This window comes from Ruditapes philippinarum, unplaced genomic scaffold (genome assembly GCF_026571515.1).
Source record: "Ruditapes philippinarum isolate M1 unplaced genomic scaffold, ASM2657151v2 ctg461_1_1_1_1, whole genome shotgun sequence".
In the NCBI taxonomy this organism is placed as follows: Eukaryota; Metazoa; Mollusca; class Bivalvia; order Venerida; family Veneridae; genus Ruditapes; species Ruditapes philippinarum.
The window spans coordinates 100,606-127,457 of record NW_026860321.1 but is presented as its reverse complement, the minus strand read 5'-3'; the positions used below and the strand labels follow the sequence as shown (position 1 = coordinate 127,457).

The following is a 26,852-nucleotide window of genomic DNA, read 5'->3' as shown; positions in this document are numbered from 1 at the left end:
CAATTAAAAAAAAAAATATGGCTGCAATATTCCTATTTCAGACATGCATGAATAAGCGCATATAATCAAGTGCATTCTGCCGTGCTTCGCTTTAGATTTTGAACAGTTGAACAGTTTATTTGTATTTTGAGGGTTTTTAATATCAAAATATTTGTACCAAGATATAAACTGGTTGCAATACAATCATCAATCATTTGTTTAATATATAGAGGATATTTGTTTAGTTCAGTGTAAGATCGGAATATATTTCACCGAGTGAGCACCAAAAGGTATATTTCACGAGTGGCGCAGCCACGAGTCAAATATGAACTTTTGGTGTTCACAAGGTGAAATATATTTCGATCTCACACTAAACTAAACAAATTTTCTTTTTATTACATGCAAATAAACGTTTTAAAAGGACATTAAACCTAATACTGAATGAAAAGCGCTCCAAATAATAATACAACGTGACGTCATTTGCGACGTCACGTCATTAAGTTGGTACCCAGTACTGTGAACGCTGGTATTTCACTGAAATAACGTAAGGGGCTTAAATTCAAAACAGTGAAATTATCAAAGTGGTAATTTCACTGTTTCAAACAGTGAAATTACCAGTTTTATATCACTGATATATTTCTATAAACCACTGAAAAGCATGTAATAAAAGTATAATATTATGGATTTCTGCTAGTCATGCCTGGATATGCATGTATGCCTGCCTCTATACTGGTAGCTTAAATATTTTATTATTGCTGCAAGCCCTCAAATGGTTGATGCAAAATTATATGATTCGTAAACTTTGATATATGTTTGTATATTGTAACAGATATTGAGTCCAACTTACAAGTCTCGCAGTGAAGATTTTAAGAGACAATTTAAAGAAATACCTGCAGATGAAAGACTTATTTGTGGTAAGTTATGTGTAGACAGTATTGTAGATAAAGCCGACGCTTCATCTATATTGAAATTATTTTGCAAATTATACTTGTATACTTTATACAAAATACAAGAATTGAGCTACTAACAGTAAACAGCCTGGTCCGAATGAGGGTGCATGAATTTGCTGGCTGACCAGGCTCTATAATGGTTTTGTTTGGTTTTATGGAGCACCAACACAATTAAAGTCATATAGGACTGAAAAGATGATTTATGCTAACCTCTGGTGTCACAAACTTCAAGCAACACTAGGGATCAAAACCACCTCTCCTGCTGGAGCTAAGAGGTGCATAGACTCCAGTTAAGTCAAACCCATTTAGTCATTTCTCATTTCTTACGATCACGCAGGACTTAATAGAGGCTAAAATTCTGATGCCACAGCCCTTAAAACCAAACCATCAGCTGCAAAGGGGTCTATACTGGTGGCAAAGGCTAATAATCATAATTCCAGTAGGGTAGAGGTAAAGATTGGTAGTTTAAAAGTAAAGAGTACAATTTATGCAATTTTAGTCATTTAAAGATAAAAATAAATTAATTTGAAGACATAAGTGTATTGGTTATTTGTATAAAAGTTTTTATGCCCCCACAATGTGGGAGCATATAGCGTTGCACTTGTCCGTCCGTCCGTCAGTCCATCAGTCCGTCCGTCCCGAAATCTTGTGAACGCAACTCCTCTTAAACCGGATGGCAGATTTTGCTTAAACTTACAGGGATGAACAACCTTAATGTGTAGATGGTAGTAAAGGAAGGAATTTTTGCTGCAACCAAATTTAACAGAATTATGGCCCTTTGTTGATTTTTTCACTAGATACTATGTAGAAATTTGTGAACGCAACTCCTCTTAAACTGGATGGCAGAATTTGCTTAAACTTACAGGGATGAACAACCTTTATGTGTAGATGGCAGTAAAGGAAGGATTTTTTGCTGCGACCAAATTTAACAGAATTATGGCCCTTTGTTGATTTTTTCACTATATACTATGTAGAAATTTTGTGAACGCAACTCCTCTTAAACCGGATGGCAGATTTTGCTTAAATTTACAGGGATGAACAACCTTCAGGTGTAGATGGTAGTAAAGGAAGGAATTTTTGCTGCAACCAAATTTTACAGATTTATGGCCCTTTGTTGATTTTTTCACTATATACTATGTAGAAATTTTGTGAATGCAACTCCTCTTAAACCGAATAGCAGATTTTGCTTAAACTTCCAGGAATGAACAACCTTAATGTGTAGATGGTAATAAAGAAAGGAATTTTTGCTGCAACAAAATTTAACAGAATTATGGCCCTTTTTTGATTTTTTCATTATATACTATGTTGAAATTTTGTGAATGCAACTCCTCTTAAACCGGATGGCAGATTTTGCTTAAACTTCCAGGGATTAACAACCTTAATGTGTAGATGGTAGTAAAGGAAGGAATTTTTGCTGCGACCAAATTTAACAGAATTATGGCCCTTTGTTGATTTTTAGTTTTCAACTTGTGGCACATGTAGTCCAAAAAATATTTGACCTAGAGTCATAAGATTGACAGAACAGTGGCGTGTGGGGGCATCCGTGTCCTATGGACACATTTCTAGTTTACTCTGTATTGTTGTGTTTTGTTTTCTTAAATTTAAGGTTAAAAAGTTAAATGTACACCATGTAATAATTTGTATAAAATTTTCAAGAAAAAGATTATCAGACTGATATGACAAATTTTATGAAGAGTTTCATCCTTATATTTCAGATTATTCAGATAATTAGACTGATATGATTATTGTAATTACGAAGATTTTCATCCTTGTATTTCAGATTATTAAGATACTCAGGCTGAAATGATTAATGTCATTATGAAGATTTTCATCCTTGTATTTCAGATTATTCAGATAATCAGGCTGAAATGATTAATGTCATTATGAAGATTTTCATCCTTGTATTTCAGATTATTCAGATAATCAGGCTGAAATGATTAATGTCATTATGAAGAATTTCATCCTTATATTTCAGATTATTCAGATAATCAGGCTGAAATGATTAATGTCATTATGAAGAATTTCATCCTTATATTTCAGATTATTCAGATAATCAGGCTGAAATGATTAATGTCATTATGAAGATTTTCATCCTTGTATTTCAGATTATTCAGATAATCAGGCTGAAATGATTAATGTCATTATGAAGATTTTCATCCTTGTATTTCAGATTATTCAGATAATCAGGCTGAAATGATTAATGTCATTATGAAGATTTTCATCCTTGTATTTCAGATTATTCAGATAATCAGGCTGAAATGATTAATGTCATTATGAAGAATTTCATCCTTATATTTCAGATTATTCAGATAATCAGGCTGAAATGATTAATGTCATTATGAAGAATTTCATCCTTATATTTCAGATTATTCAGATAATCAGGCTGAAATGATTAATGTCATTATGAAGATTTTCATCCTTGTATTTCAGATTATTCAGATAATCAGGCTGAAATGATTAATGTCATTATGAAGAATTTCATCCTTATATTTCAGATTATTCAGATAATCAGGCTGAAATGATTAATGTCATTATGAAGAATTTCATCCTTGTATTTCAGATTATTCAGATAATCAGGCTGAAATGATTAATGTCATTATGAAGATTTTCATCCTTGTATTTCAGATTATTCAGATAATCAGGCTGAAATGATTAATGTCATTATGAAGATTTTCATCCTTGTATTTCAGATTATTCAGATAATCAGGCTGAAATGATTAATGTCATTATGAAGAATTTCATCCTTATATTTCAGATTATTCAGATAATCAGGCTGAAATGATTAATGTCATTATGAAGAATTTCATCCTTATATTTCAGATTATTCAGATAATCAGGCTGAAATGATTAATGTCATTATGAAGATTTTCATTCTTGTATTTCAGATTACTCATGTGCTTTGCAGAAAGAGATTCTAGTCCATGGTAGAATGTTTGTTACCCAGAACTGGATCTGTTTCTATGCCAACATCTTCAGATGGGAAACTATTGTAAGATTTCTTTCATTGTCCTAAGATATTCATTCATTTTCCTGGACCAATAGATCAGGAGAGCATTGTTTTTGTTCTGTCTGTCATAAAACTTTGACATTAACACAAAAATTATTTCAATGACAGTATCAAGTCTTAACAGATCTGTATGCACCTCCTTGATTAATACCACCTTATGACTCACTGGTCACAGGTCAAAGGTGAAAGTCCCCACTGGTGGCAGTGGCATTCTTACAAACTTCTTGAGTTGTACAACAATACACAATGTGTGCAAGTTGTAAACATTAAGATTTTTTACATAGATTTTATTGTAAAACGCTTTGTTACATCATTCTGTATGCAAGTGTTAAAAGTTGATATATTATTGATAAATGAAATGAAAATAAATGAAAAGAAAAGCTGAATCAATTAATCTTCAATATATCTGTTAATATTGGAGAATTTTAGATTGCAATAATTCATGTGATTGAATTGATGTTATTTCATCTACAGTTAGCTTTGATTGAAACAGTCATGTATATGTAAAATGTGCATAATGACTAGACTCTGTGTTATAAACTTTAGTTGGTGTGCCCCCTTTTGGCACTGCCATTGTGCCGTCCCCTGATTTTATTTGTTGCCTGCCCCTCTTGGTGCCTTACTTGGACTCCTGTGTAGCTGGGTATAGTCGGGGCTTCATTCAGCAAATGAGTATGTCATTTTCCCCTATTGATCTTTCTTTTCATATTTAAATATATAGTATTTTTGGTACTGAAATCCTCTTAAAACTAACGTATTGCAATCCCATTTTCAAAGGAACCGTCTGGTTAGTTCAATAGTTAGAGCATTTGACTATGAATTGGGTGACCCAGAGTCGATTCCTGGACATTGCAGGTCACTATCATTGTGATGAATCATGAAATCCTTTCTTCGGTCATTTGCAATGTACCTCTGCTCTGGAATGTCCTGAAGTTATCAGTTCTTTGAGAAAATGAAAGCATCTAGTACTGGTTACCTGCTTGACAGATGCTGAACTGTGATCTGGTAAATTCAAAGTGGCTTACTGTGGTGATCCAGAGGGTAAACTACCAACACCACCACCACCACTCCACTATCAAAGCTATAAAAGTTCTGTCACACAAATGTGGTAGGGTATAACTCTTAAACAGGTTTAGATATAAAAATGGCATTATATCATTAGGTTATTTAAGATAAGCCTTTTAAATAGTTGTATAAAGATATTAACCATACTAAAGTCATCGAGAGTGACGTCTTTGAGATGTAACAGCTTGTACAACATGCATTTACATGAATAGCCGTCTATTGTTATATATTGACTGGCTATCTGATGAATGATTTGTTAAACTATTATGTTGAAAGCAACCATTGTTTCCACATCAGCATAAAAAGGCTGTTACTGTTACAGACAATTGGTTTTTAATAGACAGCAACATTTCGCTGCAAAAAATTAAATATTCTGTTAAAAACATCGTAATATGGTTGTATAACTTTTACTGAATAAGACCTAGATATGTTAACCAGTTTCTTTTTTGCCATCTGCATCTGTATTAAACCTGGACACTGAGATACAGATTCCGACTTTGACTATTTAACCCTACCTTACCTCACTATCTTAAATGGACTTGGTCCATCTTTCAGTATGGACATATCCATTCATATTTATAAGGGAAATTTTCAGAACATTTGACTGATTAAATAGCGAACAGTGAAGACCATGATCAAACAGCAATGATGGGCAGCTTATCTTGATTTGCTCTGGTCTCATGGGTAGAAACATTGGCTGCCTGCAGCTTAAGTTTATGGAATGTCAGTTTCGTGGTCAAAGTAAATTGCCTGTCAAGCCAGGGATCAAGGGTTTGAACTCCTCTGCAGTCATGTCTATGTTTCTGCATATTGAATTATGAATCTGTAGGTCACTTCATTGAGACTGATTTACGATCATTAGTTCTACACCTCTGCTCTGGCATGTGCAGAAGTAATATCAGTTCCTTGCATTAATAAAGGTACTAGTATTGATAAACTGCTAGACAGTGAGCCTGCACAGAAATGATGCAGTCGCTGAATTCTGGTGAGTTCAGAGTCAACTATATGTTGATCTGGAAGGTAATTTTCAATAAACACCACAACATATGCCTCCATTACTTGTTAGTTCCTTGAAATGAGCATAAATAAACTGAAAGCTTACTCCGCAATAAAGCTTAACCCTATTCAGACAAATCAAATAATTTATAGCTAGTCTTATGTGAACATTAGCTTTGCTATGTGTATGCTACATTTTCTCATGTTCCCATGTAAATCTTCTTATATGTCCCACAGGACTTTGCTGTAGAGAAATGTTACCATATTTCCTTGAAGGATACAGTGTAATAAAGGATGCACTTATTTGATTAGTTGATATATTTCTATCATAGATTTACTATTACATTACTGTCAGTATCTTATTTCATGAAGTGTGTGATGAAGGTAATGATATTGAATTATAAAAATGAAGAAGAAAAGTTGATTTATTATGATAGTTTAGTATATTGTTTGGCCAAAAAAGACATATCCATTAGCTTAAGCAAATATATACTGTTTCTCAGATTTCACCTCTCTCCCCCCCCCCCCCTCCCACCCCCAATTTTTTTTTCTCTGCCAACTCTTAATTTTAAGACAAAGTATATAAAGCTATATCTCTGCTGTTTGTAGTTAACAAAATTCTTGTTTGTTTGATTTTTGAAAAAACAATAATTCCAAAATGCCTATATAAATGAAATATAATGGTATATTTCCTTTCGAGTGAATGGCGTATGTTACGCTTTATACCATTTAACTAATAAATGATGAAAGTTGCATAAACAATTGTTGACTTTCATCCAACAAAATGTTTATATTGAAACACGCTCAGTTGCAAATTTGATGTATAGCTGGTATTGAAAAGTAAACATTTATGAGCCAAATGTGGTTTATAGTATCGATATAAATAAAAAAGGGTTATATTTTTGGGTCTGACAATCTTTAAAAGCTGGTTTTTCCATTGTATGTGCTTTGTTTTATTTGCCTGATAATTTTATAATCTTTGTACTGAAATCCCTTATTCCACTAATGGATTGTACCATATTTAACAATGAGCAAGGTCATTATATGAATTAAACAAAGTTAGAGACAAGATTATTTAATCATGTTTTCCTGTATATCTAGGTAACTATACCAACCAAAGATATATTAGCAATAACGAAGGAGAAGACTGCAAGAGTTATCCCCAATGCCGTACAGATTAGCACCGACAAGGAGAAATATTTCTTTACATCATTCACAGCTAGAGATAAGACTTTCATGATGCTGTTTAGACTGTGGCAGAATGCACTTATGGAGCAGGTAAGTTATCTTAAACCAGTCTAGTTATCTTAATTCATGACCTACTGAATTTGTTTTAAGTTATTTATTAGCTTGACTGTTAGAGGAATAGGGAAAACAATTGTACTCACTCAGGAGTTGGCATTTGCGTCCCACTACGGTTAAGTTTTTGCATGCAAATTTGTATGTCCAAAACTACTGAAGAAAATTGGTTAAAACATCAAGCATTTATAAGAGAACATAATAGGAGGTCACTGTCCAAGGTACATAACTCTACATTTATTTTGACAGAATTGTAGCCCTTTTTAGCTCGGCTTTTTTTTTTTTGTTATAGTCAGGTCGGCGTTGCTGTTGCCGTCTCCGTTGCCGTTGCTGTTGCCGTCCGAAAACTTGTACCTGGATCATAACTTTTTTATTTCTTGGTGTATTGTCTTCATACTTGGCCACAACAACCCTTGGGACAAGACCTTTCAGTAGACCACACTAACCTTGACCTTCATCCATAAATGACCTTGACCTTCAAGGTTAAAAGTCCAATTTTTGCTTGTTCATGCTGTTATTGGCTGTTACTTTGTTATTTTTGAATGGATTGTCTTCAAACTTGAACATAATAATCTTCAAGGATATCCCTTAAAAATAACCAGTCAGACCTTGACATTCACTCATCAATGACCTTGACTTTGAAGGTCAAATTATTGAAATTTTCATTTTTTTGGCTATTATTGGCTGTAACTTTGTTATTTTTGAATGGATTGTCTTCAAACTTGAACATAATAATCTTCAAAGATAACTGTTAAAAATATACCGAAAGACCTTGACCTTCACTCATTAATGACATTGCCTTTGAAGGTCAAATTATTGAAATTTTCATTGTTTTGGCAGTAACTGACTGTAACTTTGCTATTTTTGAAGGGATAAACTTCATATTATAACAGAACATTCTTAAGGACCAGACCTTGTTGTTTATCAAACCCAAATTTGCTTGGGCTCTTTAATGACCTTGACCTTGAAGGTTATATTACTGAATTTTCTAAGATTGTGCATTTATTGGTGTGTGTGTATGTATAGTATATGTATTATATATATATATATATAAATGTGTGTGTGTATATATATACATATAGGTATAGGTATATATATATGCATGTATATATATATATATATATATACATATATAGATATATATATATATATCAAATATATATATATATCAAATATATATATATATATATATATTTATATATATACATATATATACATGTATATAATTGCGTCATGTTTTTCTATTTTTAGAAATTGCGTCATTTTTTCTATTTTTAGAATTTGCGTCATTGTTGCTATTTTTAGAATTTGCGTCATTTTTTTCTATTTTTAGAAATTGCGTCATTGTTGCTATTTTTAGAAATTGCGTCATTTTTGTTCTATTTTTAGAAATTGCGTCATATTTTTCTATTTTTAGAAATTGCGTCATTTTTTCTATTTTTAGAAATTGCGTCATTGTTGCTATTTTTAGAATTTGCGTCATTTTTTTCTATTTTTAGAAATTGCGTCATTTTTGTTCAATTTTTAGAAATTGCGTCATTGTTTCTATTTTTGAAATTGCGTCATTTTTTCTATTTTTAGAAATTGCGTCATGTTTTTCTATTTTTAGAAATTGCGTCATTTTTTCTATTTTTAGAAATTGTGTCATTGTTGCTATTTTTAGAAATTGCGTCATTTTTGTTCTATTTTTAGAAATTGCGTCATATTTTTCTATTTTTAGAAATTGCGTCATTTTTTCTATTTTTAGAAATTGCGTCATTGTTGCTATTTTTAGAATTTGCGTCATTTTTTTCTATTTTTAGAAATTGCGTCATTGTTGCTATTTTTAGAAATTGCGTCATTTTTTTCTATTTTTAGAAATTGCGTCATTTTTGTTCTATTTTTAGAAATTGCGTCATTTTTTCTATTTTTAGAAATTGCGTCATTTTTTCTATTTTTAGAAATTGCGTCATGTTTTTCTAATTTTAGTAATTGCGTCATTTTTTTCTATTTTTAGAAATTGCGTCTTTTTTTCTATTTTTAGAAATTGCGTCATTTTTTTCTATTTTTAGAAATTGCGTCATTTTTGTTCAATTTTTAGAAATTGCGTCATTGTTTCTATTTTTAGAAATTGCGTCATTTTTTCTATTTTTAGAAATTGCGTCATGTTTTTCTAATTTTAGTAATTGCGTCATTTTTTTCTATTTTTAGAAATTGCGTCATTTTTTCTATTTTTAGAAATTGCGTCATTGTTGCTATTTTTAGTAATTGCGTCATTTTTTCTATTTTTAGAAATTGTGTCATTGTTTCTATTTTTAGAAATTGCGTCATTTTTTTTCTATTTTTAGAAATTTCGTCATTGTTTCTATTTTTAGAAATTGCGTCATTTTTTCTATTTTTAGAAATTGCGTCATTGTTGCTATTTTTAGAAATTGCGTCATTGTTGCTATTTTTAGAAATTGCGTACTGTTGCTATTTTTAGAAATATGCTTAATGTTTCTATTCATATATATACAAAATATATTAACAAAACTAATGTGACAAGACAGACCAACTAAATTTATAAAAAGGAAACATCAATATATGTTCAAACCTTTCTATGTTTGCATTTAGAAAAAGTAAAAAGTCGAGCGTTGCCCCCGCCCGGCGGTGGCTCTTGTTGAACTTAGAAATAGTCTACATTATCCAGGCTCTTGTTTTATTATCAAGCATTGAGAATAGTTAGAGAGCTGTCCTACCGACAGCTCTTGTTGTTGGTCATGTTTTATTTACAGGGTAATTTAGAAAATAAAGTAAATGTATCTTAGATATTGATTGACAGGGAATGGAACATGGTAATTAAATTTCATATCAATGGTCTTGTAGAGCCCCATTATCTTGCAAAATCACTGGCTTATGGAAAATTTACTACAGGCTTTTTTTTGCCAGATCATTAGTTTACTGGTAGCTTAATTGTAGCAAAGTGTCACTGACTTAAATAAATGAAAAGCATTGGCATATTCCAATCCATTAAATGACAATACATCAAAATTAGAGACGATCAGATATCCTCTATCCATGGATGAACCATACACATGCCCTCGTGTTACAGTACCATGGTATTGATACATGGCAATAAACATTTTTTATCTGTTTGAATTTTACTTGAAGCCTGAGAAATGATGTATAAATACTCATTTTGAGATGTAAAGTTTGTTCTAGTCAAGATCTTGCCAGTATGATATTATTAAAGGCCCTTTTAGCATAAAAGATTCTATCACTTTTATTTTTGAAAAGCATTTTATTTTGGATGTTTTGTTACAGTTTCTTTAAAGTTACTCATTGGCATATAGCTAAGCCATCTTTTGCTTCATTTATGTTTTGACAAAAAATACACTGATCAAGTGGTAGTGATTTAGTATTTTGTTTGGAAGTCAAAATACTACTTAGTTTACATTTTGCTATCTTTTATACAAATTATTACTATTTTCTCCAGGTGATAAACATCACGGATGTTCGAAATCCATTATTACAGCATAATCTTAACGTAAAACAGTTGTTTCCCCTTCCCTATAAAATGCAAATTTATTAATTTCTGAGGCTTGATGTCCCTTTTAGAATAAACAGAAAAAAGAGTGCCAGAGTTAATCATGATACTGTTTGTTACGTTTTGACGTCGTCCCTATTGACTTCATGTGACGCTGACATAATTTCCTGTTTATTGTTTATTATGTACCCTGAAGAAGGCTGTTCAGCTGAAACGTTGGTATATTAAAGGAAATTATAGAATTTGCAGTTGACTACTTATTTTTTACTAATGATACTGTTTTGTAATACAACCAAAGAACATGATAATTTTATGATATATATAAAGCAACCCTACTAAACAACATTTTGCTTGATATGAAAGAATTACAAATTTCATTTCAAATTAATTTCAGCCAATGGTTCCCCAAGAGTTATGGCATTGGGTACACAATTGCTATGGTGATGAACTTGGTTTGACCTCCAGTGATGACGACTATGTACAGCCTCCAAATCTAGGGGAGGCCAAGGATTCCCTCAGTAAAGATGTCAGCTTGATAAGCAAGGTAAAATATTAGACTCGGGGAAATAAATAAAAGCTTTATGGAATTTGGTTCCTTACCCATGGCAATTATTCATTAAAAATACAGCCATGCAAGATATGACAGAATTTTTAGGGGGATATTTGGCCAAGTGGTTAAGGTTGTTGACTTCAAACCATTTGTCCTACACTGCTGTGAGTTTCAATCCTGAGAGACTTTGGATTCTTTCATGTGAGAAAGCTATTCAACTAACTTACGGAACATCCTTGGTTCTACTCGGGTGCCTGTGTGTGTCTTAAATAATGCACAGAAGGGTACTTAAGGGGTTCCTTCACCAGGTCACAATATGCACTATACTGTGATGGTGCATAGTAAAACCTAACAAAAAAGAAATGAAAATAATTTTATTTTAGCATGATTATTTGAAAAAAAGCAAAGCTTTTCTACTCACTTGTGCATTGTTGCATAACTTATCAACTTCTGAAGGTTTTTATTGAAAACTTCACATTTTTTTTTAATGTTAATTGTAAGTTACTGTACATAACTTGAGAATTCATTTTGACAAGAGTAAGGACTTTTTATCAAGTTTTTATAGGAAAGATCAATCCCATCACAACTGGAGGTATTCAACTCAAAATTTCACATTTGTCTTTGGAAGATCACTTTCAAGGTTCAGTTACTCTGGCATTAATTTTGGCATTAATTTTGACAGAATTATAATCTTTTTGTAAACTTATTTAGTTAGAATTAAGCTTACAAGATTAACTTCACAACTACAAAAGAAATTCTTTTCAAAATTTCACACATGTCTTCAGGGTTATTAAAAAAGAGTTTATTTGTTCTGTAAGCAATATTTTTTTTTTCTCTTTGTGACACATACACATTCAGGGCCCTCGATCAACCAAATCTGCGGCCGATATTCGGCCGCAGTCCCCCACCAAAATAGTATGTTTTTTTCCCCCTAACAGAGGTAAAAATTCCCCCTCAAAACATATAAAGTGTTAAAGAGAAAAATGAAAACTAATGTTGTTTTTGAAAATTAAAATCAATCTATTTGACGTCTATTTTGTAAGCGGAATATCGTACAGTACATGTCTGCACGTTTCCGTTTGTTTTTTCCCTCAAAATCTACCGTCACATATTGGCCTTTCATCCTGTAAAAATGCTAAAATTTCAACAGAAATATGCAGAAAAAAATCACAATTCCCGTCAACAATTTGATTTCAAATTGTTTATTCATGAAATCATTTTTTTGTCTTCAAAATGTTACATCAACCACGGTAAATTTTGCCGTAAATTACAAACTTGTAAGTTTTGTTTTCATGATACTTTATTAAATAACTGATGAAAAACGATCTTATAATAAACAATCAATTTAATTTTATATAATTTACATCGGAAACAACTAGAATTGTGGATGTGTAAACAGAAAACAAACAAATTTTCATTTGTCACATATTTTCGCGATGCCGATTTCTACGAATGTTTTACAAAGTCAAGAAAAGGAAGCTTTGTCTTAGTAAAAGGTGTGTTAGAACACTAAAAATGTAGTTTATGAATAGAATTTACTTTAGGTTCATGTATTGTTCATATTAGTGGAAATGGTGACATTTGTCTGAATGTGTTTCACAATGCTTATTTTTATTTTATTTTTTATTTTTTTATTTGGGGGGGGGGGGGGGGTGAATCATAAAGAAAGCTAAGCAGCATAAAGATCTGATGGTGTAAGGTGTTAAAAAAACTTTTCTTCAAATCTTATCAATCACTTCTGAACAGTTTAGTGTAACCTATTTGGGATTTTTAAAAAAATAGTATGCGTGTAAATAAAAAAACAGCTGATATTTAAATAAGTTTATTTGATCATGTAAAAAAAGAGGAAAATTCCCCCCATACACTAAAATTCCCCCTGCTGAGGGTAGCGACCCGCTTCCCCCAAATTGGATTGAGGGCCCTGACATTTTTCATTAAGAAAAATTAACTACAAGTCTTTGGGCATGCTGCTTTAAGATAAATTGTATATAAAAATGGTCTACATAGACTGGTTGTCGAGTTTTGTAAGATGATCAAACCACAGGTTTCACTGTAATTAATAAGTACAAAGTTAGATAAGAAAACTAGATTAAAATAAAATTGACCTACTTTATTTTGTAATACGTTCAACTCATATTGAGATTATATGTAATGTAATTGACACTTGTCATATGAGATTTCGCAATGATTTTTTGATAAAAATCGAACAAATAAACGTAATAAAACAGCAGATTTTTGTTTGGAATAAAAAAAATATAAAAAAGTAAAAGATATGAATATTGAAGGGCAGCAGTACTTTGCTAGGAAATATGAAGAAATTAGATTTAATTTATATGTAAGTTTACTTTGTAAATTTTTGTTCTTGTGCCCTTTCCAACGGGCACAAATCTACAATTATTATCAATTTTTATAATTTGGCTATTATTGTGACTTGTGTTTCCCTAAATGTACCAAGTTTCATGACAAAAATTTACCCATTTGAGTGAATTTTATTTACTATTTGAGTGAACTTGTTATACCCATATGAGTAAACTTGTTTTACATGAACTTGTTTTACCCATTTGAGTGAGCTTAATTTACCCATTTGAGTAAACTTGTTTTGTCTGATGTTTTACCCATTTGACCGTGAACTTGTTTTACCCATTTGAGTGAACTTTTGTTGTACCCATTTGAGTGAACTTGTTTACCCATTTGAGTGGTCTTATTTTACCCATTTGAGTGACCTTGTTATACCCATTTGAGTGGATTTGTCTTACCCATTTGTGTGAACTTGTTTACCCATTTGAGTTAGCTAATATTGTTTTACCCATTTGATTAAAATTGTTTTACCCATTTGAGTGAACTATTGGTTTACCCATTTGAGTAAACTTGTTAACCCATTTGAATGAACTTGTTTACCCATTTGAGGTAACTAATATTGTTTTACCCATTTGAGTGATTTTTTTTACCCATTTGAGTGAACTAGTGATTAAAAAAACAATGGTTGAAAATGTGTGTTGGTAAATGATCAGTATGACCAATGTCAATGTGGGATGGTTAATTATTGAACTACTTGTAGGTGTGGGCAGAAGTAGATCAAGTACATGATATTGTATTACAGATATTGTTTTATCACATGCCACCGTGTTGCTTGCTTTCAGTGTAACATTACCATTACACATAATAGGGAGATAATGTGTCTATAACTTGATATGGAACATGTAATTGAGTAAAAAGTGGATTTTTCTTGGCTAAGGTTATCACAAGAAATGTAAGGCTCTTGCGTCATCCATACTATTACAATTCATGAATGCCAAAAAGCAATTGATAAAATATACATGTATTAACCATTTTATTATATTATCCCCATCACATTCAAACAGCATATTCAAACCACACTTGTATAATACAATATGGATTTCTTGAATGTCTGGTCATATTTGTACATGTGTTGAAAATAGAATCTGACATCTGTTGTCATGACGTTTGCTATTACACTTAACTTGTTAAGGAAATATTATAATACAAGCACGCTTTTTATTACATTTACCAAGACTCAGATATTGGTTTGAACCCTGCCAGGGACATTAGATTATTTTATTGAAAGGGAACTGTCCCGCTAAGTTACAACAGGTTGGTGGTTCTTCTCATATTCACGGTCATATTAGCATGTTTATGTCCATGCTAGGTCAGGGGTTCGTCATGATTTGCAGATGGATTGATGAAGTCGGCCCTTGGCTTGTAAGTGGCAACTTAATCTTCCCATGCAACCAGCAGGCACTGTGATCTTTGCCGTCAGATCAAATACGGCTTAGGTACCTTTATCAGGAAAACAATCTAAGGAAAAAATGAATAGGTGGTAAATATTTAAAATCTGGCAGCAATAACTTTTTACCTTCATAAATATGTCCATTTATTGACATGTGGTCTAAATATCAAAGTGCATATGCAAATGCTATTTGCATGTAGTTGTAAATGATAGAGTACTGTAGTACCTTAAGGAAAAGTTTCAAATTCATAAGCAATATTTTGTTTAATAAAACAGTTTGATTAAGTTCACAAAGCCCAAAAGAATTGTTCACAATTGATTAAGTGAAAACTTACATTTGTCACACAGTGATGGTATTGTATTACCAAGATTGTCTGACTTAAAAACATTAGAAACCGAGACATTAAACTATAAGACATTTAAGTAAAGTGTTTATCATGAATTAAGGCATTTTCCAACATACAATTTAAAAATTATTTCCATTTAATAGCTAAATTTTATCAGTACATGACTGTATAGAATAAGACTATATTGACAAATAATGGAATTATGGTACTAAATTTCACAATTCTAAGGGCGCCAGTCAGGAGCCATAAACAGAAAACTGGGGAAAAACACTAAAATCTAGTAAATTCACAAAGATTGGGGGAAAAACACTAAAATCAAGTAAATTCACAAAAGGTTGGGGGAAAAACACTAAAATCTAGTAAATTCACAAAAGACTGGGGGGGAAAACACTAAAATCTAGTACATTCACAAACAAACTGGCGAAAAAAACACGGAGATCTAGTAATTCACAACTGATTAGAGTGAAAAAGAAACAGCTAAAATCTAGTAAAATCACAAAAGACGGGGGGGGGGGGGGGGACATTAAAATCTAGTAAATTCACAATTCACAGGCTGGGGGGGAAAAAACATTAAAATTTTGTAAAATTTATCCAATCGTGGTCGCTTGTACAGGTTTATTGGGAAAATGAATCATACTGAACTTTATTACAAAGGTAGTTGCCTTATAATCAGTTTATATAATTATTGACATATTATTTCAACCCAATTTAATTACTTCTCTATTCTTATCTAATAAATGTTACCTACTTGTGATACAGTATGGTAGTGGTTTTTTTCTTTGTTATGAAGAGAGAACATTTACCATACAGTATCATATTCACAATCAAATTATTAATACTACTTTAGGAAGAAGAAATGACACTACTAGCAGATCATATAGTTTCTTATCATTTCATTGCCATAGTAACACAGTTACTTTAAATTATTGATTATTTGGTGAGATAATAACATTAGTTGGGCCATCAGTATAGAGCCTGACCTGGAGTGACATCACATAAATTATTTGCTGTGTGACCAGGTGCTATATCAACTGTTGATTGTTAAATTTCTAGCAGTTTTATCATTTAAACCTGCTGAATTTATGAAATGGATTAGTCCTGCTTTATAATTTGGAACAGTCCATTTAATGTTCAAGGGATGTCAGTAATATATGAAAATTAATAAATCTTCCAACAGTTAAAAATCTGGTTAAATTGTACAAACATTCTGGCTGGCCTAACCACTTTCGGTCTCAGCATGGTAAGAGTTTATACTGACACCCCTTAAACTGCAATGAACTGGTCCAAATTCAAAGGAGGGGAGAGTCTATTGTAGAAATTGAGCATAGGTTAAGGGTTAAATTATTGAAAGGATTTCGAACAGCATGTGTAAGACATTGATTCTATGTAGGTGGGTACTTTATGAATTTATTGAGACGATATAGATTGACAAACATGTGCGAATATTGTTATATTCTTATGGTAGAACGCTGTCAACAGATGTTCCTGCCAGCCATGATATTGACTAAGTTACTTAATATAGAAAAAAATGCACGTTTTTATTCTGCTGTAAAAACAACAAAGGAAACCATAGTGTTCCGAATTGGAATATAATGAATATTTGATTAGATTCTAGTTATTCTAGTAATTCTTAATTATTGTGAGTGCACGTTGCTAATAGAAAGGTTACCATGATAAAATGTTATCAAAAGAAATAAAGATATAACAGTTTGTGATAGAGGGCTTGGATACCGGATATTGCCAGTGTATTGGACATGTTATGAGGAATAATGCGGAATGAGTGGAAAATAAACGTTATTATTGTTTTTAAAGCAGTGTTAATGATAATTTAGGTTACTTAATGATAAAAAGTAATACTTAGTATCCATAGCTTTTATATGGCATTCTTTTGGAAAAAGTTTTAATGGCTAAAAACTGTTCATCTTTCAATCTGGACTAAACTGTTAATTATTTTTAGTGAATATTTTATTAAAGTATGGACTGAATCTTAAACAATGAAGACTATGATCAAGGCATATGGATAGATCACGTAGCCGCTTGCAGGCTTAGAGATGAAATAACTAATGTTGGCTTATAAAGAATCTTTGAAATTATCAAAGATTGTTTGAAATTCAAAGCTGAAAAAAGTCTGTTATATAAATTCTGTTTAGAACAGAATCATGGTGTGATAGGTAGTTCTCTGGAAAAGAATCTTTTATCTGATTACAGGGGGATTCCTCCGAGATGCTTCCTACCTCAAGCATGCAGAATAATATAGATGAAGAAGGAGACTCAACTCAGGCAGATATCAGTTTAGATGATTCAAATTCTGTCCCTTTGAAAGGGCAAGCACTAGATAATCAAGACCCGACAGATTATAGTGACACTACTGAGGATGATGTTAGTGAGGGTAAGATTTTAGTATTGTTAGTGGTGAAATTTTTGAAGGAGGTCAAGGCTAGGTGATGAAAATTTTGAAATGAGCCGTGCCATGACAAAACCAACACGATGGGTTTGTGACCAGCATAGATCCAGACCAGCCTGCGCAGTCTGATCAGGATCTATGCTGTTCGCTATCAGTTTCTCTACTTGTTATAGGGTTTGTAAGCAAACAACATGGATCCTGATCAGACTGCACGGATGCACAGGCTTGTCTGCATCCATGCTGGTCGCAAAGGCACTATGTTGGTTTTGTCATGACGCGGCTCAAATGTATTTAAAAGTAAAATATTGTGCAAGGAAGAAAAACAGTAATTCCCACATTACAAACAGCACTTACATCCATGTTAATTACCAAACAGAGGTCAAAATATGCAGAAATAACCCTTACTTCATTAGTCTTGAAGTAGAAATTAATTTCATGATATAAACTGCCAAATCAGTCATTAATAGCACATAACATGTAAATTATTTTTTGAATCTTCCTTCTTCTCTAAAAATCTTAATACATTTTGCTCTAGTTTGATTTTCTTGAGTATTTTTGCTTATCTGGAGGCATGCAACTTTAACCTGTGGTCAAGTGTTTAAGGTCACTGATTTCAAATCAGTTAACCTCCCTGTTATGGTTTCGACTTCTCTCAGGGATTTTGCATTCTTTCATGCAAGGCTATCTAGCTTTCAGAAGATCAGTAATTCTATTCAGAGGCACAATCATGTCTGAAATAATCCACAGAAGGGTACTTGAGGATGTTCTCCACCAGTAAAACTTGAAAGTCACAGTGTGACTTAGATTCCAACAAAGTTTTACCAAACTTAATATGTGCTAAGAGCTTTTCTTCTTGCTAAAGAAATATCAACATATAAAAATCTAGCGCTGCAGTTAACTTGTGACTTATTTCAAAATTAAGCACTGCTGTTAAATTGTGGCTAAACAGAGTGAGTAGTTGAAAAGCAAATGTAATGGAATAAAGAAATAATATAATAATGCCATAAGGAATTAATGCATTATTCTATTCTACAGGGGAGATTGTATGTACAGAGCACGACCATTTCACAAAACTAGCACACAACGAGGTATACACAATACCGCTGGAAAAACTATTTGAGCTCCTCTTTACCGACTCGGAATTCTTCAGACAGTTTGTGGAAAAGGCTAGAAAGTATTCAGGTAAATAAATATGATATGTGTATTGAAAGTATGTTAGAAAATACCATCCGTTTTGCATTTATCAAAGTAACAAGGAAGTCAAAAATACCAAGATAGGACCAAATTTTTTTTTAAATAGTTGAAATCCTTTTGCCTATTACTGCTCACCTTACAATAGGAATACATGTATATTATTTTCATGTGAGTAAGCTGTCAAAATGTATGGAAAGTCTTTAGTTGTATGATGTTCATTGCACATGCCTGAATAATAATAATACTCTTTTGCCATATACATGGACTATTTCCTGCAACTATAGCTCTGTTGGCAATTAGTATAATTATTATAGTGAGTATTTTGTATGGAAGTCAAAAAACTACTTTGTTTACATTTTGCTACCTTTATGAGTAATATGACACATTACTGCACGTTCAGCGCTACTTTCTTCAGTTGTTAAACATCTTACTTGCTCTGAATCCATTATTCAAACACTATTGAATACGTGTTTGATATTTCTAAAGAAATTTTAAAAAATGTTGATTTCATTTTAAGCATAATGTGCCTTTAACATATACTGTATTTCACAGATGTTATGGTGACACCATGGAAAGATGACCCTGACGAGAATATAGGTCGTGTGCGAGAGGTCAAATACACCATACCGATAAATGCTCCATTTGGACCCAAGTCCTCGAACACTGTTGAAAAACATATGTGCTACAAGAGTAGCCAACCTGGTGTAATGTACTTAATTGATGCTGAATGTACACCTTTAGGAATTCCATATGCGGACGCATTTTATGTTATAAATAGATACTGCTTAACACGTGTTAGTAAAGAGAAGTGTAGGCTCCGTGTGACAAGTGAAGTGAAATTCAGGAAATCTGTTTGGGGAGTAGTCAAAAGTGAGTATAATTATCAGTTTATATATTATAATTCTATGTTTCGGGTTTAAACATATTTATCTAAGATCAATTGTGGAACAAGTTCTTGCAACTTATATTAATCACTTTCGAGTCCACTTTCTCAGGGCTGGGAATCAAAACTGCGTCGTATCCTACAAAATGTAAACAAACGCCGCCATCTTGGAAAAAAAAACGTATGTTTTTGTTTATAACTTTTTTTGTTGGAAATGACTGAAAACCAGATATATGTATTAACACGCTACAACTATTTTCCGCTTCGTTCGGTAATAATGTTGCTTGCACAACTATTTTGTAAAACAAAAGTTATAGCGAACTTGCGTCTCGAAGCGGGGCAGATTTTTTATGAAAATGTGTGGGATACAACGCAGTTCATATTGCTTTATCTATCGTTTTTTTCCTTCAAATCAATTATATATTTGTTTCAGAGTTCACCATAAACTTCGAAATATAATTTTGCATCATTTACTAAAATTTATTAAAAAGAGATGTTTATTTTTCTTAGAAAATAATGATTTTTTTTACGAAATGATACGACGCAGTTGAAAATAAAATATGATACGACGCAGTTGTATTTTTAGCAGTCTTTTCAACAGGGATAATTTTGGCAAAATATTTCTATTTATGGAATAATCACTTGCGCTAGATAGAAAAAACCCAGATCATTTGCGGTGTATAGCAATGTTCTATTGCTTTTGATTATTTAGAATACATTGTGTCATGTCCAATTTAACATTTAATATGAAAGTTTACATTGCGGAAGCTACTTTTCAGTTAAACATGAACATGTTACCTAATTGATCATAATATCTGAAATAATTTCTAATATTTTCCTGTATGTTCAATATTATCCCTAATTTTTTTTCGCAAAAAAATATAGAAATCTATTAACTTGAATTCATGCTGGCTAGCTACGCTCTAAGTTAACTGTGGTTCTGCATGTTCTGGGTAATGACTGCTTTTTTGTTTTTTTGTGGTTTGTTTTCAAACTTTCACTCTACACATTAGCTTTACTAGGGGCGAGGACCTCAGGTAAAATGTTGCACCTGCAGAGAACCATCGACATTTTGAAACTAGCTTGATAGGTTTTCCACACGAAAGAATAAAAAGTCCCTGGTGTTTTCGAATTCATAGCAGTTCAGTTCAAGTGATTTGAATTCAGTAAACATAAACAGCTCGGCCACGGTCTCCACCTGTCTGAATTGTTTTTTTCAACAAAAATTTGTTAACGTCAGCTGTACAAATAAGCAGCTTTTTTTATTAACTTCTGGCGTGAAGTTTTAAGATTATAAATATTTGAAATTAATTATAAAGAGAATAACATTTAAATTTCTTATTTCGGTATGATAGCAGAGAAAATTTTCAATGTAAACAGGGGGTAATCCTCTGTGAAGTCATTTTTCTGAAAACCTTTGTTTAAGTTTTCAAAGCAATTCATTATCAAAATAAAAATCACACTTTAGTATGAAGATATGTTAAGAATGCCATGTCTCTAGTCTGTTGAAAATTTGATGCGATAATCTGACCTTAATTTTCTGTTCAATATTGTGAAAACTTCTTCAATACTGTGGAAAGATCATGTCTGCCTATATCTGTATTAAATTTATCGGTGCACAGCGTAAAATACCTTTGCAAAACGGACACCTTCTTTACAAAATAATCTGTAGTTGTATCATATGTAACTCGATTTTGAAAATTTAAAGTTTTTTAATGGAGAAGAATGATACTTAAGTGCAAATATAGAAAATACATTCCGTAGACCTTTCCTCATCGGCGATAAAGAAAAGCAATGGTAAAGTTCCGCGGCGCTGAACATAAAATGACTAAACGGAACGCATAACCTACTTCCAAAAAATATTGTAGCTTAACCATTTATAAATTAATTTTAAAATTTTAATGTTCAATTTCAAATAATAAAGCTCATCTGTTCTCACCGATTATTAAGAAAATGAATACAATAAAATCGGCACGTAAAAGACATAAGTAATAACGGAATTGACAGAAATTATTGCTAATCACAAGTAACAAAGGTAGGCATGCAATTTGCGCAAAGCTCTCTTCCGATAGCAAGAGACCTCTTTGTAATTCTTTCTCTTTTTTTTAAAAAAAAAAGTCATTCCTGATTAATACTAGTACAGGGTCCAGGAGAGGTTACACTGGAATATTGAATTTTGTATCAAAAATAGTAATCACTCCCATTTCGAACTCACTGGAACAATTTTAGAAGCATGCTAAGGCAGCACTGGAACACGTTGTTATATGGGTGTGCGATCACGTGTTTCAATGTATATTGCATTTGATACAGCTTTTCGGAATTTGTAGATGCTTATGATATATAGATACTTAAATGCGTCCGAAAAATTCAGCCTTAATAGAATTGTATTACATTTCCATTTTTATGGAACCAATGAGTGACCTCTGCTTTTGACTTAAGTTGTAAACAAGAAATGTTGTTGGACGTTATTAGCATACCTAGCACATAATTTAAATAGTTTAAAACCAATATGCAGCCTGCAATGAAAATACAACTGCGTCGTATCATATTTTATTTTCAACTGCGTCATATCATTTCGTAAAAATCATTATTTTCTTGGAAAATAAACATCTCTTTTTAATGAAAATTTAGTAAATGATGCAAAATTATGTTTTGAAGTTTATGGTGAACTCTGAAAAAGAGTATATAATTGATTTGAAGGAGAAACGGTAGATAAAGCAATATGAACTGCGTCGTATCCACACAATTTCATAAAAATTCTGCTCAGCTTCGAGTTGCAAGTTCGCTATAACTTTTGTTTTACAAAATAGTTGTGTAAGCAACATATACCGAACGAAGCGGAAAATAGTGTAGCGTGTTAATACATATATCTGGTTTTCAGTCATTTCCAACAAAAATAGTTATAAACAAAAACTTACATTTTTCGTTCCAAGATGGCGGCGTTTGTTTACATTTTGTAGGATACAACGCAGTTTTGATTCCCAGCCCTGTTTCTGGAGCCAACCACTACTGGTGTTATATGAAGAAACATGGTAATGACCCAATTAAGGCTCGAACCTATGATCCACAGGTTGAGAGGCAGACAAATTAACCATTAGGCCACTGCTCCCCTTATTAACCTAACCTAGTTTCTTGTTTTATGTATAGTTGTAAAAAATGTATAATTTTTTAGACATTTTGTTAGGGCCTCCATGGCTAAATGCTCACCAATTTTGAACTACTTCTAACTGGAAAATGGCTATTCCACAAAGAACTTGTAATAAGCTTTGGTTTTACTCAGGTGTCCTCTCCATGTCTGAAATAATGGTAAAATCTGATTTTGACTTTATTGTCTGTTTTTATCTTGATCATTTCTTGACCAGTCAGTATGATATTTCTCTTCACCTTAGTGCTATAACTGGTCAACTCCTATTGAATTTTGAAGGATTTAACACATTACTGCACTAAGATGACAATCTGATTTGTAATCCAGTTGTCACTGGTTTGATTCTGGGGCAAGTCAACATATCTCATTGACAATTGGTCTCGGACATTGAGTCTCTTTCTTTGTTTGTCTCAGACCGCTGATTCAGAAATCATGTGAGATTAATCATTAATGATCCGGTCACTTGTGCTTATACTGGTGATTACTGGTTAGTTATCCAGGAAAATCAGAATGATGGACCGACTGCTGAGATATGACAAAAAAAAAATGTGTTAAAATTATTGAAAAAACAATAACAAAACAAATTCATAGAATTATTTATAATTCATCTCTTGCTTGTGTCACTGTTTGTATAACATAATAACTGATTTGTAAAATCTTTCATTCTTATAGTTTTTTTTTATCAGTCACAATTTATTTTTGGAGGTTTCTAAAAAAACATATTTTATGTTTTAGTTTAAGAAATTTGATCAGTTTGAAATTTCAAGTGAGATTACTCTTAAAAACTCTGAAGGATTACCAGGTCAAGATTTCTCTCCCATATATATTTTTCTTTTAAAGAGAAAGTTCTAACTCAATATGTCTGTATGATTGAGTCTTTTATGTTGTTTTAGAATTACATGTATAATTATCTGTCATTAACCAACTGGAGACTTTTCTAAACGCACCTTTAGTTTATACAAATTTGTTTTAATAGTGCGATTGTTTTGAAATCTTTAAGCTTATTGAAAGACTCCGTTTCTGGAACCAACCAGTACTAAGCAATGAGTGTACGTTTCTGGAACCAACCAGTACTAAGCAATGAGTGTAAAGTTTTTTTGCTCATGGAAACAAGGACTTGCCCCTAACAGGGTTAGAACCCATGAGGCCAGGAATCCCAAGATTACTAGTTGGAACGCTTTAGCCACCTACTCCATTGTTGTATTTGTCAAGATTGTACATGTATGTAGATGGTTTCAATTGTTGTCAGCTCCAAATATATTTAAGTTTTTGTATATTCATATCTATATAATTATAGAACTTGTTTTTTATGACACAGAATAAAATTAGACAGGCTTTCGTCACTGAGTGGTTAAGGTCGTTAATTCGACCACTTGCTCCTCATTGCTTTGGGTTCAAATCCCAACTCTTTCAGGAACCTATCCAACTCAGCTTACTGAACATTAGTGGTTCTACTCAGATCCTTGTTCGTGCCTGAAAAAATGCACAGAGGCAGGTATTGAAAAATATTTTCAGAGCCACTTGTCCGGCAGGAAGAGTAGTTTCTAAATCCAATGTGCAGGCAACATTTTTCTACTCATCCTGCATCAAGTTGTCTTAAATTCTACTTGTAATTACAAGTGGATGAGTGGAATTTTCAATATCTGCAGAAGGGCACCTGAGGTCTTCTTCTACCAGTAAAGCTGGAAAGTTGCCATTGGACCTAAACTGTGTTGGTGTGACATAAATCCAACAAAAAAAATATAATTAGGCATTGTAATTTTTGGCTAAATTTGATGGTATTGATCCATCCTTTATTTTGGATGTGATCTTTAACCTCAAAATAAAAAAAATAAAAAGTCTAATTGTGTGTCAGGAAATGAGAGAATCTTATGTTGAAGAGCATTTTGAAAATCTTATTTAATTTATGTATCATAAAAAGCTTTCAACTTTCTTCGTTTCTGCGTACAATTTTTTTTTACCCTGGCCATAACAACTTATTTATCTTTTCAGTTAGAATAATTATATATTTGGACACAATATACCCTATTTTTACAAGCTTCCTTTTAGAAGTGTTAAAATGACCATGACCACTATATGACATTGACCTTACAGGATCATATTTTGAAAATTTGTGACATTTCAGCATATAACATATGTTATTTATCTAGATTTTTTGGGGTGGGGGGGGGGGGGTGACGGCAAGGGCATTCAGGTTATTCTGTACAGTTTTTTCATTTTTCATTCCTAACGTCAACCAAATACATCATCATGATAATTAAATTATATCTTCTGAAAATTATATGGAAATTTGAATATGCATTTACACTAGCAGCTACTGAATTAATGTTTATTAGAAGCTCTACAAAAGCAGTTTCCTTTTACATTAATTTTATTTATATTTTCCATGTAATATAAGAAGTAGAAATTAGTTTTGAGAAAAGGAGTATTGATTTATACCTCCCTGGAGTACATACTTTCAATTTAAAGAAGATAGAGTGACATGCCTCATGTTCTAGTTGAATGTTAACAAACAATAAGCACGCTGTTTGAGGTAATTTTCCAATTTATATGTTCTGAATGTAATTGCTTTTGATGAATTGGCCTGTTTTTGTGTTTGTTTGTTTGTTTTTTTAGCCATTTAACCTGCTGTATTTAAGTAATGGATTTGCCCTGTTTTGAATTTGAGAAGAGTCCATCGGAAGTAAAAGGGATTTCAAATCAAAGTATTAGAATTGAGCCATCAGCACAGAGGCTCAACTCCTTTCATTTCCAGCATGTTAATTAAGGGTTAATTAAGACTGTTCTGTTTGCTTTGAATTTGATGATAATCATATGACCTGGAAAAAAAACACACAAAAAGAAAAAAAACAACAAAAACTAAAGATATTTGTTTAACTGTTGTCTTTATATTAGTGTTACATACATGAATGAAAGAAAAGAGATTGTCAAACATGGTGTGCTCATATAGTAAACAAATGGGATAAATACTAATTAATGATCATGCTCCTGTACAATTTGAAAGGTCAAGGTCATTCTGAAAGGTCAAAGGTCAAACATGGCTATTTTTAGCTCATTTATGTTATCTGTAAGCATGACTTGTGGTTTATGGTTTCAATATTTAGAACATGTTCTTGTTTTGATTTTCTGTTCAGGTTCCACAAGGCTTAGGAATTCTAATGGTTTAAAACTCAGGTACACTCATGTCAGAAATAATTCATGGAGGTGAACACAAGGTCTTCCACCTTCTGGAAAGCTGTAAAGACATGAATTGAATCAGATATGACCTAAATATAAAAAACAGTTTAGTTGTCACTAAAAATCTAGAAACTTCAACTGGAAATAGAATATGAACTGGTTTAAGATGCTTTAAGATGATTTGCCTTAATTTGTCATAAGTTTTGCTTAGTTTTAAAGATATATGAAAGTGATATATTTTAAGTAACTTAAAGTTTTAAGAGTAAGAAGTAATATTTAAAGGTAAAAAGTAAAAAAACAAACTTGTATTAAGGTATCAGAGGCCACATCTCCCACATATTTTAGTATGATCATTCTGGAGGTAAGGATGGGAATTGTATAGCTTAAATGATCGTAATGTCAGGAGATTGCTAGAAAATATATTTTTACTAATCTAATGTCATTCTAGGAGTTGCCTTAGGAGAAGAAATGGTCTTTATTTCTTTCCCCAGATGCTATTTTTAGAGAGTTTAATGAGGATTTATCAGAATTATAGTCATTACGGCTACCAGCAGCTGTATTTTAATCCAAGTTTTCACTATATGTGTAAATTTTGAATTCTGC

At 32.2% G+C, this 26,852-nt stretch overlaps 1 protein-coding gene across 1 annotated transcript in view; it reads left to right on the top strand.

The window, feature by feature from the left end:
• LOC132759645 (protein Aster-B-like) overlaps positions 1 to 26,852 on the top strand; it is a 71,340-nt gene that overhangs the window by 26,242 nt on the left and 18,246 nt on the right. The window contains exons 4-10 of the mRNA XM_060751456.1: positions 809 to 893; positions 3,815 to 3,918; positions 7,099 to 7,275; positions 11,196 to 11,345; positions 17,655 to 17,835; positions 18,886 to 19,032; positions 19,597 to 19,914. Coding sequence (XP_060607439.1) covers positions 809 to 893; positions 3,815 to 3,918; positions 7,099 to 7,275; positions 11,196 to 11,345; positions 17,655 to 17,835; positions 18,886 to 19,032; positions 19,597 to 19,914 — 1,162 coding nt within the window. The remainder of the gene's footprint in view (positions 1 to 808; positions 894 to 3,814; positions 3,919 to 7,098; positions 7,276 to 11,195; positions 11,346 to 17,654; positions 17,836 to 18,885; positions 19,033 to 19,596; positions 19,915 to 26,852) is intronic.